Source organism: Mastigoproctus giganteus, chromosome 5, assembly GCF_048544385.1.
Source record: "Mastigoproctus giganteus isolate SK-2022 chromosome 5, ASM4854438v1, whole genome shotgun sequence".
In the NCBI taxonomy this organism is placed as follows: domain Eukaryota; kingdom Metazoa; phylum Arthropoda; class Arachnida; order Uropygi; family Thelyphonidae; genus Mastigoproctus; species Mastigoproctus giganteus.
The window spans coordinates 113538244-113555004 of record NC_143579.1 but is presented as its reverse complement, the minus strand read 5'-3'; the positions used below and the strand labels follow the sequence as shown (position 1 = coordinate 113555004).

General features: G+C 38.5%; 1 protein-coding gene across 2 annotated transcripts in view; it reads right to left on the bottom strand.

Moving 5' to 3' along the window:
* The window catches only part of LOC150085647 (swi5-dependent recombination DNA repair protein 1 homolog), a 55857-nt gene extending 41885 nt beyond the window's left edge, over nucleotides 1-13972 (bottom strand). The window contains exons 1-2 of one of the 2 annotated variants that reach the window (XM_090373408.1): nucleotides 13891-13972; nucleotides 8345-8495 (exon numbers count right to left, since the gene is read on the bottom strand). In XM_090373408.1, the coding sequence (XP_090229534.1) occupies nucleotides 8345-8383 (39 nt within the window). In that variant the 5' untranslated portion in view covers nucleotides 8384-8495; nucleotides 13891-13972. Of the gene's footprint in view, nucleotides 1-8344; nucleotides 8496-13883 lie in introns of both variants that reach the window. The other variant, XM_090373409.1, reaches the window with a different exon arrangement.
* Nucleotides 13973-16761: the final 2789 nt, after the last annotated feature.

Below are 16761 nucleotides of genomic sequence, written 5' to 3'. Positions count from 1 at the left end.
AGCATTCAACTGGAAGAAGTTTAGAGCCCTAGTCACATTCGTGTTCTCCATCTGATCCATAATTAGTTCTAGATTGGATTAATTTCTGGCAACAGGGGCATTTTACATCCCTGATATGGGAAAAAGGGTCAGACAGCCAAGCTGACTTACAAGTAGCACACTTTGACTGCTGATTTTTGTTTTTGCAGTTTTTAAAGTCATGGCCAGTGATTGCACAGTGGCCACAGATAGGAATTTTCAAGCTGTAGTCCCTGGCAGTATGTCCATATTTGTGACAGTTATAGACTTCTGAACAGAGAAGTGATCCCTGAATCTATGGCTGGTCCAGCCAGCATAGATTCTCTGTTGTCCTTTAATTGTTGCCATATTTTAGGCAAAATTGCTGCTATTCATTCAGCCAGAGGCATATTTGGAGGGGGGCATATGCCCTCCCTTAACCAAAAATTTAAAATTAAAGAAAAAGAATGCAGGAGGCATTTTGCTGCTTCTCTATTTTCTCAAGGGGTTTTCAGCGTACAAAGAGTTAACTGAAAGATAATTTCCAGAAAACCCAATGATTTTGTTCAGTGGCATTCCAATGCATTAGCATAGGTACATGATGCAAGAAAGCAAGCTTATATAGCATCAGCCGAAAAAAAAAAAAAAAAAAAACCCTTAATTTCACCCATCCACTTCTACTACGACAGATGGGAGTTTGTTCCACCAACCAACCACCTGCTGGCTAAAGGCAAATTTCCACACGTCTATCCTACATCTGTCTTTCCTTAATTTGAATTTATGCCCTCTCAGGCAATTATTCTGAGTAACAGGAAAAATCCCATCAGCATTGAGCATGCTCAAACCATTCAAGGCTTTATACACCTCGATTAGATCACCTCGCAGGTGCCTAGTTTCCAGACACCGTAATTTGCAAAAATTAAGCCTTTCTTTGTAAAAGCAACCCTTTGTTCTATTCACTAATCTTGCTGCCCTTCCTCTATACTCATTCCAACAGCTCTACATCCTTCTTAAAATGAGGCCTCCAGACCTGTATACAGTACTCAAGGTGTGGTCTGACCACTGCTTTATACAAGCGGATAATCACCTACTTATTCCTGCTAGAAAAATTCCTATATATCATTGACAAGACACCATGAGCTACTCTTGCAGCCCATCTGCACTGTTCACAAAACTTCATATCTGCCTGCACAATTACCCCCAGGTCCTTTTCATTCCCTACCACTGTCAGTGTAGTATCACAGAGTTGATACGTTGCTCTGGGGTTACTGTTTCCTATACGTAGTACTTTACATTTGTCAATGTTAAACTTCATTTGCCACCTCTCGCCCATCTGCTCAACTTTTCTAGATCCCGTTGCAGCAGTGTACTGTCATTAGTTATTAACAACCTAGGCTGGTCCTCGGTTGTTAATAACACTAATGACGATAAGTTTGCAGACGATACCTTCGTATCGTCTGCAAACTTGGACATTAAGCCTGATATACCATCATCAATATCATTTATAAAAACAGAAAACAACAATGGACCCAACATTGAACCCTGAGGGACTCCACTAATAACATTAGTCCACGAAGAGCAGTGTCCATTGATTACCACTCTCTGTCTTCTCCCACTCAACCATCCCTTTATCCATAGCAGCAATTTGCCTCCAATGCCACACTACTCCAATTTGTGCAGCAGTCTTCCATGTGCAACAGTATTAAAGGCTTTTCTAAGATCCAAATATAGGATATCAAAGTTATTATTTGCATCCAGTTCCTTTGTGACTACATTATAGTATCCAATCAAATTAGTCAGACAAGACTTCCCCTTAACAAAACCATGCTCTTCGAGCTATAACTGAAGTCTTGTCTAGATGATCCTGCAGTGCTTCTTTAACCAGTGACTCCCCATTAATTTCCCTTGAACAGAAATTAAACTAACAAGTCTATAATTACTTGTGTCACCATTTGATCCTCCTTTGTGAATTGGGGTCACATTTGCATATCTCCAGTCCATGGGTATCTCCCTGAGTCCAAAAGAAGCTCTCATAATTATGGCTAAGGGTTTGCTTACTTCCTTTGCTGCCTCCTTTAATATAACTGGATAGATCTCATCCACCCCGGGTGGCTTTTTTATGTTTATCTTCAACAATTTCTCCTCCACTTTCCTCTCAGTTATTACAAAATCATCTAGCTCACTGCCAGAGTTTAATTCACCTCTGGCATTCCCCTCCCTGAATAACTCATGTGTGAATGTAGATGCAAAATACTCATTTAGTTTGTTAGCCATCTGAACAGGATCATCAACAGTTGAATCATCAATATCCAGTGGACCAATCTGATTCATTCCTTTCCTTCTAGAGTTTACATAGGTAAAGAACCCTTTGCTGTTTTTCTTTGCATCCTTTGGCAAAGATTTCTCATAATCTGCATAATCTTCTTTGTGACTTGGATACAGACCAGCTTATATCTATCATAGGCTTCCATGTCACCCATTAATTTATACGTATCCCATGCATTTTTCTTCTCTGCCATATGTCTCATTAGTTCATCTGACTCCATTTAGACCTAAACCTTGAACAATATTTCTTAGTTTGATTAAAGCCTAGTAGCTTCCAAGATGTTTTGAATGCTACCATTTTGAATTTGCTGTTGGCAGCATCATCAGTTGGTGCCACTGTACAGAATTTAAATAGTCTCAGACCACCGTAGTCGCCTTTACGAAAGCAAAAACCCTTCCTTTTACCCCTGATGGTAGTTACCTCTGAGTAAATCCCACTTCAGCACACTGTGATCACTTCCACCTAGTGGTTCCTTTATCTGCAGATTCTTAATGCACGAAGAATCTTAGCTACCCTAACACAACCCATGCGTTTACTTGTACCGCAATGACTCCCAGCAGTCTCTGAAATACCCTGCATCTTGTTTTCCAGGCTGCTGCTCATTCCAATAGAAGCAGTGCAAGAATCACTTTCACCTTTGCCAGTGGCTACTGTTAATCTATTAGTCCTTGTATCCCTCCCAAGCTAGCAATTTTCCCACCCACCTAACACTGCCTCATTGGATGCACTTCCTTAGATTTTATGTGTTTTTTAATTAACAGCATAACCCTCCTCCCTTCCTGTCCTGTCCATCCTTTCTGTACACATTGTACTCCCCAAATTCCAATTCTGCTCTGCCTATGTTTGTGTGACCCCACATCTCTGATATCCCAATAATATCTGCCTTTGATGTCTTGACTAGCACTTCAAGCTCATCAAATTTATTAACTATACTCCTAGCATTGGTGTACATGCAAGTATATATGCACCTGTTTCTACTCTTAGTTACCCTAACACAGCCCATGTATTAATTTGTTCCACTATTACTCCCAGCAGTCCTGGAAATCTCTATTGCCTTGCTTTCCAGGCTGCTGCTCATTCTAATAGAAGCAGTGCAAGAATCACTTTTGCCTATGCCTGCAGCCACTGTTAACATTTCAGTCTGTGTATCCCCCCCCAAGCTAGCAGTTTTCCGACCCACCTAACACTGCCTCAATAGCATCAGCAAATATTCTTGCACCCTTTCAATTTAAGTGTATCCCATCCCTGTAGAAGCAGTCTCTCCTGTTAACAACTACAGACTAGGCTGAAAAAATTTTACCCCTTGAGCCTTGCACAAGCTTTCCAAGGCCGAATTGATCGACAAGGCTCTCATCATATACTCCCGCCTATCGTGTCTGGGCAGAATTGCAGACACTTTCAACTTCAACCCTAATTCACAGCTTTTTTTCGACAGTGAACTGTACTTGTTAAGTAATTCCACCAGTCTCCTACTCATAATAAAAGTTCTTTTAAATGGTTATAAATTTTTCATGTCTTTTGTTTAATTACACTGCCGTCTAATGGGATCTGTTTTTCACTGTTATCATCAATTCAAATACCGAGTGCTTTATCCTTTTTCTCAATTATTGGCGCTTGGGAACAAGCTATTATATTTGAGAAATGAAAGATCCTTCATCAACAGTAGTTTTAATTTTCTGTTCATTTTTTTTATGGGCTAGATTGTTGCTTCATTTAAATTTAAACTTTTTGCAGTGCATGATACCTTTCCTCCCTTTTTTAAGAAGATCCAAAACTTGTATCTGTGATTTATAGATAAATAAAGTTTCTTTAGATAAATAAAGTTACCGTCCTGAATAAGGTAAATGTTGGAAGTGATCACAGAATGGTAAGATGTACACTTGATATAGATGTAGGAAAGGAAAGGAAAAAACTGACTCGAGTAAATAATACAAAGGTCTTTGAGATAACAGAAGAGGAGAAAAAGCAGTATGTACTGGAACTTAAGAACAAGTATGAGCTTCTGCAGACTGCTCAGGACCAAGATATCGACGAGGAATATTACAACTTTTTGAAAGTGATAAAGCCCAAGAAACCTATAGGGAAACAGAAATCCAAAGAAGAAAAAAATTAGTCAAGAAACACTTGTCATGATGAACCAAAGACGACAAATGAAGAGCAAAAAAAACAGTGACAGGGAGAAAATTGAGTATACTGAGTTATGCAAAGCCATTAGAAAGAGACTCAGAGAGGACATAAGAAGATTTAACACAAGAAAAGTAGAACAAGCATTAAGGGAAAACAAAGGATTTAAATCAGCAGCCATGAGCAGTAATACAGAAAGACAAATGATACTGAAACTGAAGAATAGCGATGGTGTACTTATAAACAGCAGAGAAGGCATAATTCAAATAGCAGAAGACTACTATAGAGAATTATACAAGGAGCGAGGGAATGATACCAGCAGTTGGGAAGATGGATTGCAAAGTAGCAACACATACGACATACCCGATATTCTTCCTGATGAGGTAGAACATGCATTGAAGAAAATGAAGAATCAGAAAGCCCCAGGGGAAGATGAAGTTACTGTAGAGTTGTTAAAATTGGGAGGAAGAGACATAACACAAAAACTGGCAAGGCTCTTCACAAAGTGCATTAGAAAAGGTGTGACACCTAAGCAGTGGAATAATGCAATCATAGTTTTGCTGCATAAGAAAGGAGATAAATCAGAAATTGGAAATTATAGACCAATTAGCTTGTTATCCCACATCTACAAGTTGTTCACAAGGGTCATTACTAACAGATTAGAAAGAATACTTGATGAGAATCAACCGAAAAAGCAAGCTGGCTTTAGGACAGGATTCTCAACTATGGATCACCTTCACGTAATATCACAGCTAATGGAGAAAGCAAATGAATATAAAACACCATTATGCCTGGCATTTGTGGATTATGAAAAGGCATTTGACTCCATACAGCATAAGGCAATGTTTCGGGCAATGGAAAGACAAGGCATAGATACTCCATATATTATGATTTTGAAGAAAATATATGAGAGTGCTACATCCTTTATTAGACTAGACAAAGACAGTAGCAAATTTAAAATCGAGAAAGGAGTTCGACAAGGAGACACAATATCTCCGAAGCTGTTTACTGCTGCCCTTGAGGAAGCTTTCAGAAGATTAGACTGGTCGCAGAAAGGAGTCAATGTGAACGGAGAGTACCTAAACCATTTACGATTTGCAGATGACATTGTGGTCATAAGCCACGATCCCAAAGAATTAGAGGAAAATCTTAATCAGTTATGCACAGTTAGTAAGGATTTTGGACTAAAGATGAATATGGCTAAAACAAAAGTAATGATGAACAAGTATGCCACGGAAAGGGAAATAATGATTGAAGGAGCAGTAATTGAAAAGGTGGAGTCATATACTTATCTGGGACAAGTTATTAGCTGTAATAATGATAAATGGCTGGAAGTCAAGAGAAGAATAAATTTTGAATGGATAGCATTCAGGAAATATAGTCACATACTGAAGAGCAATATCCCAGTTTGTCTGAAACGTAAAATAATGAATCAAAGTATACTCCCCACCATGACTTATGGAAGTGAAACTTGGGCACTCACCAAAAGAATGGAAGAGAAGCTAAGAACTACACAGCGAAGAATGGAACGAATTATATTGGGAATCAGACTGTTAGATAAGAAGAGAAACACATGGATTAGGCAGCAAACTCAAGTAAAGGACATTCTTATCAAAACTAAAGAACTAAAATGGTCTTGAGCAGGACACATAGCTCGAAGACATGATGACAGAGAAAATAACAGAATGGTACCCAAGAGGAGCTAGAAGAAAACCTGGAAGACAAAGGCGGAGATGGATAGATGAAATTCATGAGTTTTTGAGTAGTAAATGGATGGCCAGTGCTCAAAACAGAAGGAACTGGAAAGTTGCTGGAGAGGCCTTCATCCTGCAGTGGATTGAAAATGGCTGATGATGATGATGATGAAAGTTTCTTTTGAGTGTTTTTTTTTTTTTTTTTTTTTACTTTCCTTAGGCTATGTGTATTTTAGCGCAATTGCATCATTTATACACAGCTAATTATAGATTAGCAAATTTGCAATATCGGCATCATTTAAGTTACATCTCATATTGTGAATACCTTCACCACGAGTTGCCATGACATTGCACTACTTCGAATAAGTAACTCTTCACCTGAAGAAGTAATATGTCTTATATTACTTATTCTCAGTGGATACCACCACCCAGACGGCACCGTTTCAGGGCTATTTGGCCCTTCTTCGGTGGGTGAGTAGGTAGGTACCCAAGTGATGTAATGATGACAAAACAGTTGTGAAGTATATTTCCAAAATATGAGAGATGCCTGATGGTGTATGATATAAGTTAAGACTCTAAATGCATTAAGGGCTTAAGCCTCAAGCTGCAAAAGAGATTAGACTCTGTGTATTTTAGTGCAATTGCATCATTTATACACAGCTAATTATAGATTAGCAAATTTACAATCTATAATTAGCTTGCAAATTCCTTAGGCATAATTTAGAGCTGGAATTTAATTCACAGCAAAGAAATTATTCTAATATGGTTCTTAAGAACAAAGTTTAATAATACATACCTGTAAAAATTTATAAATGATCAAATAAAAACCAAAATAACCTTCCAAAAACTTTAAAAGTCAAGAGCTGCACGCTTCAAAGTCACAATTTTTTATGATCTCAAACAAGCACAAGTTCAATAGAACGGAACCTAACATGCAGATTTCCCAATAATTTTTTTTGCTTTGCATAACAACTAGCGAGTCAACAGCAGGGATTCGCAAAAAAGAATGAAAATGGTGAAAAATTACATCCAACTTAATAGTAGGGTTTTTCCCGCAATTCTCTAACTGTGTTAGAGCAAAACTGAATAACGTTTTGTGTGAGGACTGCCGCAATTTATCAACCGTGTTATACGGGGTTGCCTGTACTCATAAAATAGTATTTTCAATATGGTCAGAAAAGTGTTTAGACATAAATTATGATAAACCACAGGTTTTTATATTCAGGATATGTAAACCATAAACAATATAAAAAGAAAATACAAAACCAGTAATTAATAAAATGCAATTAAAACTACTTAATAACAAATCAATTTAATTCATAATGAAATAACCAATTTAATTTGACATGTAATCTCTTGGATGCAATCACTGATATTGTTGAGTTGGGTGCCTGCCACTCTTTCCCCAAAATTGCAGTTAATTAAATATATTAATTAACTATGGATGAAATATGGCTTAATCACCTACAACCAGAATGAAAACTGCAATCAAAACAATGGAAGCATGCTGATTCACAAATTAGGGCAGGTCAGTCCCACCAGAACTCACTGGTAAGGAAGGTCCTGGCACCTGTCTTGTAGGATTCAAAAGGGATAATAATGGCAGATTATCTTCCAAAAGGACATATAAACAAATAGATACTACTACTATGCTAACTTAATAACTAAATGATATGCAATCATCTGATGCTGAATAAGCTTGCTTTCTTGCATCATATGCCTCTACTAAGTCAGTGGCCAAAACGTCAACTAAAGAGTTTTGTTTCATCAGGACAATGCACCTGTTCACACTGGCTGTTTCCATGGATGTAATTTATAACTGTCCCACCCACCATACTCACACCAGTTCTAGCACCATCTGATTTCCACCTATTCTCAAAACTAAAACCCAACTTACAAGGAAGGAAATTTGGGTCAGATGATGAGGTGACAGTGGCCACACACTCCTTTTTCAGGGCATTCAAGAAAGTGACTATAAAACTCATTAATCTGGAACATCACTGGAAAAAGTGCATCAAGTTACAAGGACACTATACTGAAAAACAGTGTAACATCATTATCACATACTCCTATGCTAGGCTAAGAACGTATCGAACAATACACATATTTGATATACACATTCAACGAATTAATCAATGGAAATATGCATTATTTCCATTGATTAATGCAGTTATTAATATTTCCATTATAAAGTAAACTTTACCTGTTTCCCAGCCAGATGAGGAGAGCTGTGCAATGCCATTTTTATCAACTACAAACTGATATTTATGAAGGTTACATTAGGTTAAGCTACTTTAAAGGACAAGCACCATAAGAACACCTACAGATTTATTCAGGAAATAGCATTTCTTCAGCTGTCAATACAATAAATTAAAGGCATTAGAAAAAAATTCAAATTATTTTACACACTCATTTCAATTAAAATTAAGTATTCTGTATTTTTCTTACTTCTATTATGATCTCATAAAGTGATATGAACAAATATAAATATTGAACTTTCAACACCTAGAGCAATTCTAATTTCTACATGTAACTGCGTTTATAACCAGACACTCATTATATGTACTCTAGATGCTTGCTCAATAATAGCAGTCATGCTTCAAGAAGCAAAGTTCACAGCTAACGAACATATGGAGAGAAAATGTCCACCCTTTCTATAGGACAACCACTTGAATGATTTTTATCCGATAATAATGCTCATAAGGTACAGCCCGTGCATGGAGAACAGGAAGGCATTGCAACAGAAAACATTTCCATTATACAGTACTACTTTCAAAATTGACCTGACACTTTGTGTCACTCCTGAAATTAGTAAGGATGGCAATTTCATTATATTGACTATCTTATATCAAACATTCTAACTCATACACAAACCATGGAAAAATGAAGAGATGCCACCTCTTTCTATTTCAAGACCAAACTGCTAAGACATTATGCAACCTTTAAACTGTAATTACTTAAAAATTCAGCTGCTATTTTAAAAACAAAAAAAAAAGCAAATTTGGATGTCATAACGTATGAGGGGGGTGTAGACAAAAGGGTATTTATCAGTGCATTTGTGTATTTGGTAGGGGAGGTTGAGCCATCAGGTGTAGTAACCATGGAAGAATTGAGACAACTAGTATGCTAAAATACAAATTCCTGAAATAAAATGCAGTTAATATAAGCATAATTATTGTAAGTACATAAAGTTGTGGGTCCTAGGACTTGAACTACAGAGACCCTGCTTATTGCAGTGGGTCCTACGATTTTCGCTGCCGACCCCCAGTCGAAGTAGTTAAAGTCCTAGGACCCACAGCTTTAGGTACATACAATAATTATGCTTATATTAACTGCATTTTATTTCAGGTAATTTGTTTTTTAGCATACTGTTCTCAATTCTTCCATGGTTATTACACCTGATAGCTCAACTCCCCTACCAAATACACTGAAAAGAGTTCTTTACCGATGTAAACTCTAGAAGGAAAGGGATGAATCAGATTGGTCCACTGGATATTGATGGTTCAACAGTTGAGGATCCTGCTCAGGTGGCTAACAAACTAAACGAGTATTTTGCATTTTGTTGTATTGAGTATTTTGTTGAGGATAAACATAAAAAAGGCACCTGGGGTGGATGGGATCTATCCATTTATATTAAAGGAGGCAGCAAAGGAAGTAAGCAAACCCTTAGCGATAATTATGACAGCTTCTTTGGACTCAGGGGAGGTACCCATAGACTGGAGATGTGCAAATGTGACCCCAATTCACAAAGGAAGATCAAAGGCTGACACAAGTAATTATAGACCTGTGAGTTTAACTTCTGTTCCAGGAAAATTAATGGAGGCACTGGTTAAAGAAGCACTGCAGGATCATCTAGACAAGACTTCAGTTATAGCTCGGTCACAGCATGGTTTTGTTAAGGGAAAGGCTTGCCTGACCAATTTGATTGGATACTATGATGTCGTCACAAAAGAACTGGATGCAAAGAATAATTTTGATATCATATATTTGGATCTTAGAAAGGCTTTTGATACTGTTGCACATGGAAGACTGCTGCACAAACTGGAGCAGTGTGGCATTGGAGGAAAATTGCTGCTATGGATAAAGGGATGGTTGAGGGGGAGAAGACAGAGAGTGGTAATCAATGGACACTGCTCATCATGGACTAATGTTATTAGTGGAGTTCCTCAGGGTTCAGTGTTGGGTCCATTGTTGTTTTCTGTATTTAAAAATGATACTGATGATGGTATATCAAGCTTAATGTCCAAGTTTGCAGACAATACAAAGGTTGGCAGGGTTGTTAAGGACACTACTGATGCTATGCTGCTGCAACAGGATCTGGAAAAGGTTGAGCAGATGGGCTGAGAGGTGGCAAATGAAGTTTAACATTGACAAATTTAAAGTACTACATATGGGAAACAGCAACCCCAGAGCAACGTATCAACTCCGTGGTACTACACTGACAGTGGTAGAGAATGAAAGGGACCTGGGGGTGGTTGTGCAGGCAGATATGAAGTTCTTTGAGCAGTGCAGATGGGCTGCAAGAGTAGCTCATGGTGTATTGTCAATGATATATAGGAATTTTTCTAGCAGGGATAAGTAGGTGATTATTCCCTTGTATAAGGCAATGGTCAGGCCACACCTAGAGTACTGTATACAGGTCTGGAGGCCTCATTTCAAGAAGGATGTAGAGCTGCTGGAACGAGTACAGAGAAGGGCAACAAGATTAGTGAATGGAACAATGGGGTGCTCTTATGAAGAAAGGCTTAAGTTTTGCAAATTACAATGTCTGGAGACTAGGCACCAGCAAGGTGATCTGATAGAGGTGTATAAAGCCTTGAATGGTTTGAGTATGCTCAATGCTAATGGGATTCTTCCTCTTGCTCAGAATAATCACCTGAGAGGGCATAAATTCAAATTTGGGAAAGACAGATGTAGGATAGACGTGCGGAAATTTGCCTTTAGCCAGCGGGTGGTTAGTTGATGGAGCAGACTTTCATCCCTTGTCGTGGAAGTTGATAGCCTAAATAAGTTTAAGGTTCAGCTGGACAGGTATTTCGAACGAACAGAGGGGTGAAGTGGAAGTGGTTTTTTTTTTTTTTTTTTTTTGGCTGATGCTGCATAAGCTTGCTTTCTTGCATCAAATGCCTCTACTAATGCTAATGCTAATTTACTTTCAAAAAATCCCAGAGGCTCACATCTGGTGAGTATGGGCTTGGCATACCCAGTGTCCTGAGCTGGATATCATCATTCTTCTCTTCTATTTCTGACACTTATGTTCTCTCTCTCTCTCTCAGAGTAACTCAGAAATTTTTTTTTGGCTGGTGCAGCAAAAGCCTCAGGCTTCCTTCCACTACATGGATGATAATAATAATGTTTTATGTAAACAAATATAGTAATCACATGACTTGCCGTTTTTTTTTTTAATGGCACTGCAAGGCATCTGCGCTGTATGTAAACATCCGATCTCAATATGTTGTTAGCTCGAATGTTCTGTTATTTGAGGTGCCATTATTTTGACAGTCCACTGTACTTATAAAATGGCGTGCATGTGTGAAATGGTGCTTCGTTTACATACATATTATGCACATAGATATATACAGGGTGGGACTCGGTAAACAGTACAATAACAAGTGGCAACCCTGCAGATAGGAAAGTGTGGTGGCACCACCTGTCTTGACCAACCGGAACACAAAGTATGCCATTTAGTTCTTCATGAGTCATTGGCCAATGCAGGTGTGTATTCAGGCCGTGAAGGCCTACATGCATGAGAAAAGTGTTATTGCCATGCAGTGTGAGTTTCACCATGGAAATGACAACCATTTCCATGTTCCTGGCAGAAGGACAATATCAAGGTGGGTGAAACTGTGGTGACAAACGGGTTTAGTCACCAATAAGAAGTATGAGGGGCCCCAAAAGCCAGTGCATACACCTGTCGATGTTCAACGAGTCCGTGAGACTCTGAAGCAAAGTCTCCAGCGATCGGTTCATCACCATGCAAGGACACTGCGCATCACAGTTCCCTGCGTCAGATTGTAAAATTTGATTTAAAGTTCCAACCGTACAAATTGCAAGTTGTTCAAGAGCTACGGCCGGCAGATAAAGTGAGCAGGCGAGACTTCTGCACAAAATTCCTTGAGATATTGGAGCAGGATGAGTTAATTTTCACTTCTCTGGTTATATTTGATGAAGCGAACTTTCAACTTAACAGGTTTGTGAATAAGCCAAACTTCCATTACTGGGCAGACAGCAACCTGCACCTTCTTCATGAAAAACCTCACAGTAGCCCAAAGGTCATCGTGTGGTGTGCTATCGGAGTTTCCACAAGCATTGTGGGGCCGTATTTTTTTGAAGATGATGAAGAACACACAGTGACTGTCAACGCTGAGTGGTATGGGAACATAATCGAGAACTCTTTCATTCCAGAAGTACAAAGAAAAAAGGTATTCTCCACATGACATGGTTCCAGCAAGATGGGGCTACAGCCTGTATCACGATGGCTAAGCTGAAGCAGTTCTTTCCACATCAATTGATCTCATGTTTTGGGGATGTTCCATGGCCGGCTAGGTCTCCAGACCTGACAGCCCCAGCCTTTATTCTTTGGGGATATCTCAAGGACTGTTTTCTCCAGGCGGGTACACAGTATTGGGTATTTGAAGACTGCAATCTGAGAAGAGATTGAGGCCATTTCCCAGGAAATAATTCAGAAAAACATGAGGAGCTTCCGGTAGCAATTGCAGAAATGCATCAATGCTGGTGGAGGTCATTTGCTAGATGTTATATTCAAGACACAGACATGGTTTTTGGTGTATCAGTAATCGCAATTTGTGTAAATCTGACAGCCATAAATAAATTTTGTGTAGCCATGCGTCAGTTCTGACTATCTCCTTTTTCTTTTGTACTATTTACCGAGATACCACCCTGTATATATATATATTTTTTTTTTTAAATTATTATTTATTGTAAAATTTGGCACCCCTTAATTAAAGAATGGTGTCCTGCCCTTCATCTGGTGCCGAATTTCAGGAACGCTTTTTTTTCTAATTCTCTCTCTCTCACACTCCACAGAATAAATATATTTTTAAAATTTATTCTGCTTTACTGCAAGGACGTCCTAAAATTCCCAGCACAGAGACGGGCAAACAGAGTGAGACACTATCCGAATAATAAAGGTTAGAATCAAAGTTTGGGCTGAAGGGCACGGATGATTCATACGAAGGTAGGGATTAGCACATTTTCCTCCTGCTATAAAAGCAAATTAAATCTCATCAAAGAAACTACTTATTTAAAGTTTTTAGAAAACTGATACTTATTTAATTTTATTTTTTTTAAATCTAACTGGTCATTTTTTGGTGATCACTGTATTTCATTTCAAAAGTTATGAGGCAACTAGTGGTTAATGTTTTTTTTTTTTTCAGTAAACTCCAAGTTTCTCTAAATACGAAGTATTTCGTCAATGATAACCAAACACTAAGCGTGCAACAGATTAGTACAAAACAATATCATACCACCAACACAATTAGTTACAGAATTTTTGTTTAAATTTTTTCATTCAAGCCCTGCACTCCATTTCTGTAAAATGGTAAATTTCCAAATGACTCGAATAGAACTCGCCAACGCAAATTCCAGTTCGGTTTACAAATATAAAATATAAATTGTAAAGAAAATTCATTATATTTGTTCTAATTTTTAAACTATTTAAAATCTTAAAAATAAAAGCATTATATATCAAAAATTTACAAAAAAAAAAAAAAAAAAATTACCAGATACCTCGCACTATCAAATCGAAATAAAAACCATAAATAGAACCAAAGAGGAATAACATATCTTATTACTCTGTGGCTTCAACCAATTCGTAACTAGCTGACACCAAACAACTGTAAAAAAAATCACCAGAAAATTCTCAGTCTCTCGAAAATGTCTAAAAAAACTATATATATATATATCAAATTAAATATATTTTAATATATACATTAAATAAATAAAGAAAGAAACATATCACGCTTTACAACTCCGTTTGCTTTAGGAGCCTTTAGAATTTCCCTAGCTCAAAGCCTATACCCGGTGTCTCCAAAAAATCACGGCATAACTTCAGGAATGAGTTCCTCATATATAGACAATACAAATGTTTTATATCAACATAGTCACGATAATGCTTGGTATCCGAGTTATTAACCGGAATGACTTATCTCCCGCAGATGATTTCCTTCATCACAAGGTACTGACAGAATCTGGTGGTTTTCCATTCCAACCATGTACTCAAATCAGATGCAAGCGAATATGCACTTTATGTACGGTAGGGCGGACGGCAATGCTCTGAAGGCTCGTCATTTGTACCAGGAAAGATTCCCAGAACGAAGATGTCCAGACAGTAAAACGTTTGAAGGTATTCATCGCCACCTTTGTCAACATGGGACCTTTACACCTCGTGCTGCCGAGAGAGAATGACCAAGATCTACGACTCCAGAAGTAGAGGAGATATCGGATGTTGTGCATGCCACTCCTGGAATCAGCACACACAGAAAAGCAATGCAACTGACTGTTCAACGTTCGATGGAGGTGTTGGGAGAACATTAGCATTAGAATTAGTAGAGGCATGTGATGCAAGAAAGCAAGCTTATGCAGCATCAGCCAAAAAAAAAAAAAAAAACACCCTTCCACGTCACCCCTCCGTTCGTTCAAATTACCTGTCCAGCTGAGTATTAAATTTATTTAGGCTATCAACTTCAACAACAAGGGATGGAAGTCTGTTCCACCAACCAACTACCCGCTGGCTAAAGGCAAATTTCCGCACATCTATCCTACATTTGTCTTTCCTCAATTTGAATTTATGCCCTCTCAGGTGGTTATTCTGAGCAAGAGGAAGAATCCCATCAGCATTGAGCATGCTCAACCCATTCAAGCTATGTACACCTCTATCAGATCACCTCGCCGGTGCCTAGTCTCCAGACACTGTAATGAGCAAACCTTCGTTCCGTTCACTAACCTTGTTGCCCTTCTCTGTACTCGTTCCAGCAGCTCTACATCCTTCTTGAAATGTGGCCTCCAGACCTGTATACAGTACTCAAAGCCTCACCATTGCCTTATACAACGGAATATCACCTCCCTATCCCTGCTGGAAAAATTCCTGTATATCATTGATAAGACACCATGAGCTACTCTTGCAGCTCGCCTGCACTGCTCAGAGAACTTCATATTTGCCTGCACAATTACCCACAGGTCCTATTCGTTCTCTAACAGTGTCAGTGTAGTACCACAGAGTTGATACGTTGTTGTTTCCCATATGTAGTACTTTACATTTTTTAATGTTAAACTTCATTTGCCACCTCTCAGCCCATCTGCTCAACCTTTCCAGATCCTGTTGCAGCAGCATAGAGTCAGTAGCGTCCTTAACAACCCTGCCAACCTTTGCATCGTCTGCAAACGTGGACACTAAGCTTGAAACATCATCATCAATATTATTTATAAATACAGAAAACAACAATGGACCCAACACTGAACCCTGAGGGACTCCACTAATAACATTAGTCGACGATGAGCAGTATCCATTAATTACCACTCTCTGTCTTCTGCCACTCAACCATCCCTTTGTCCACAGCAACAATTTGCCACCAATGCCATACTGCTCCAATTTATGCAGCAGTCTTCCCTGTGCAACAGTATCAAAAGCCTTTCTAAGATCCAAATATATAATATCAAAGTTATTCCCTGCATCCAATTCTTTTGTGACTACGTCATAGTATCCAATCAAATAGGTCAGGCAAGACTTTCCCTTAACAAAACCATGCTGTGTCTGAGCTATAACTGAAATCTTGTCAACATGATCCTGCAGTGCTTCTTTAACCAGTGCTTCCATTAATTTTCCTGGAACGGAAGTTAAACTTACAGGTCTATAATTACTTGTGTCAGCCTTTGATCCTCCATTGAGAATTATGGCTAACGGATTGCTTACTTCCTTTGCTATCTCCTTTAATATAACTAGATAGATCCCATCCACCCCAGGTGCTTTTCTTGTATTTATCTTCAACAATTTCTCCTGCACTTTACTCTCAATTATTACAAGATCATCTAGCTCGCTGCCAGTGTTTACTTCATCTATGGCATTCCCTTCCTGAATAACTCCTCATGTGTGAATGTAGATGCAAAATATTGATTTAGTTTGTTAGCTACCTGAGCAGGATGATGAACAGTTGAACCATCGATATCAAGTGGACCAATCTGATTCAACCCTGATAGGAGTTTGCTTCTACAGGGATGGGATACACTTAAATAGAAAGGGTGCAAGAATTTTTGCTGATGCTGTCGAGGCAGAGTTAGGTGGGTCGGAAAACTGCTAGTTGGGGGAGGATACAGGGACTAATAGATTAACAGTAGCCAGTGGCAGAGGTGGAAGTGATTCTTGCACTGCTTCTATTGAAATGAGCAGAAGCCTGAAAAACAAGATTCAGGATATTTCAGAGACTGATGGGAGTCATTGCGGTACAAGTAAACATATGGGTTGTGTTAGGGTAGCCAACAATAGAAACAGGTGCATGCATACCTACGTGTACACCAATGCTAGGAGTTTGGTAAATAAATTTGTTGAATTTGAGGTATTGCTCAAAACATCAAAGGAAGATATTGTTGGGTTATCAGAGACGT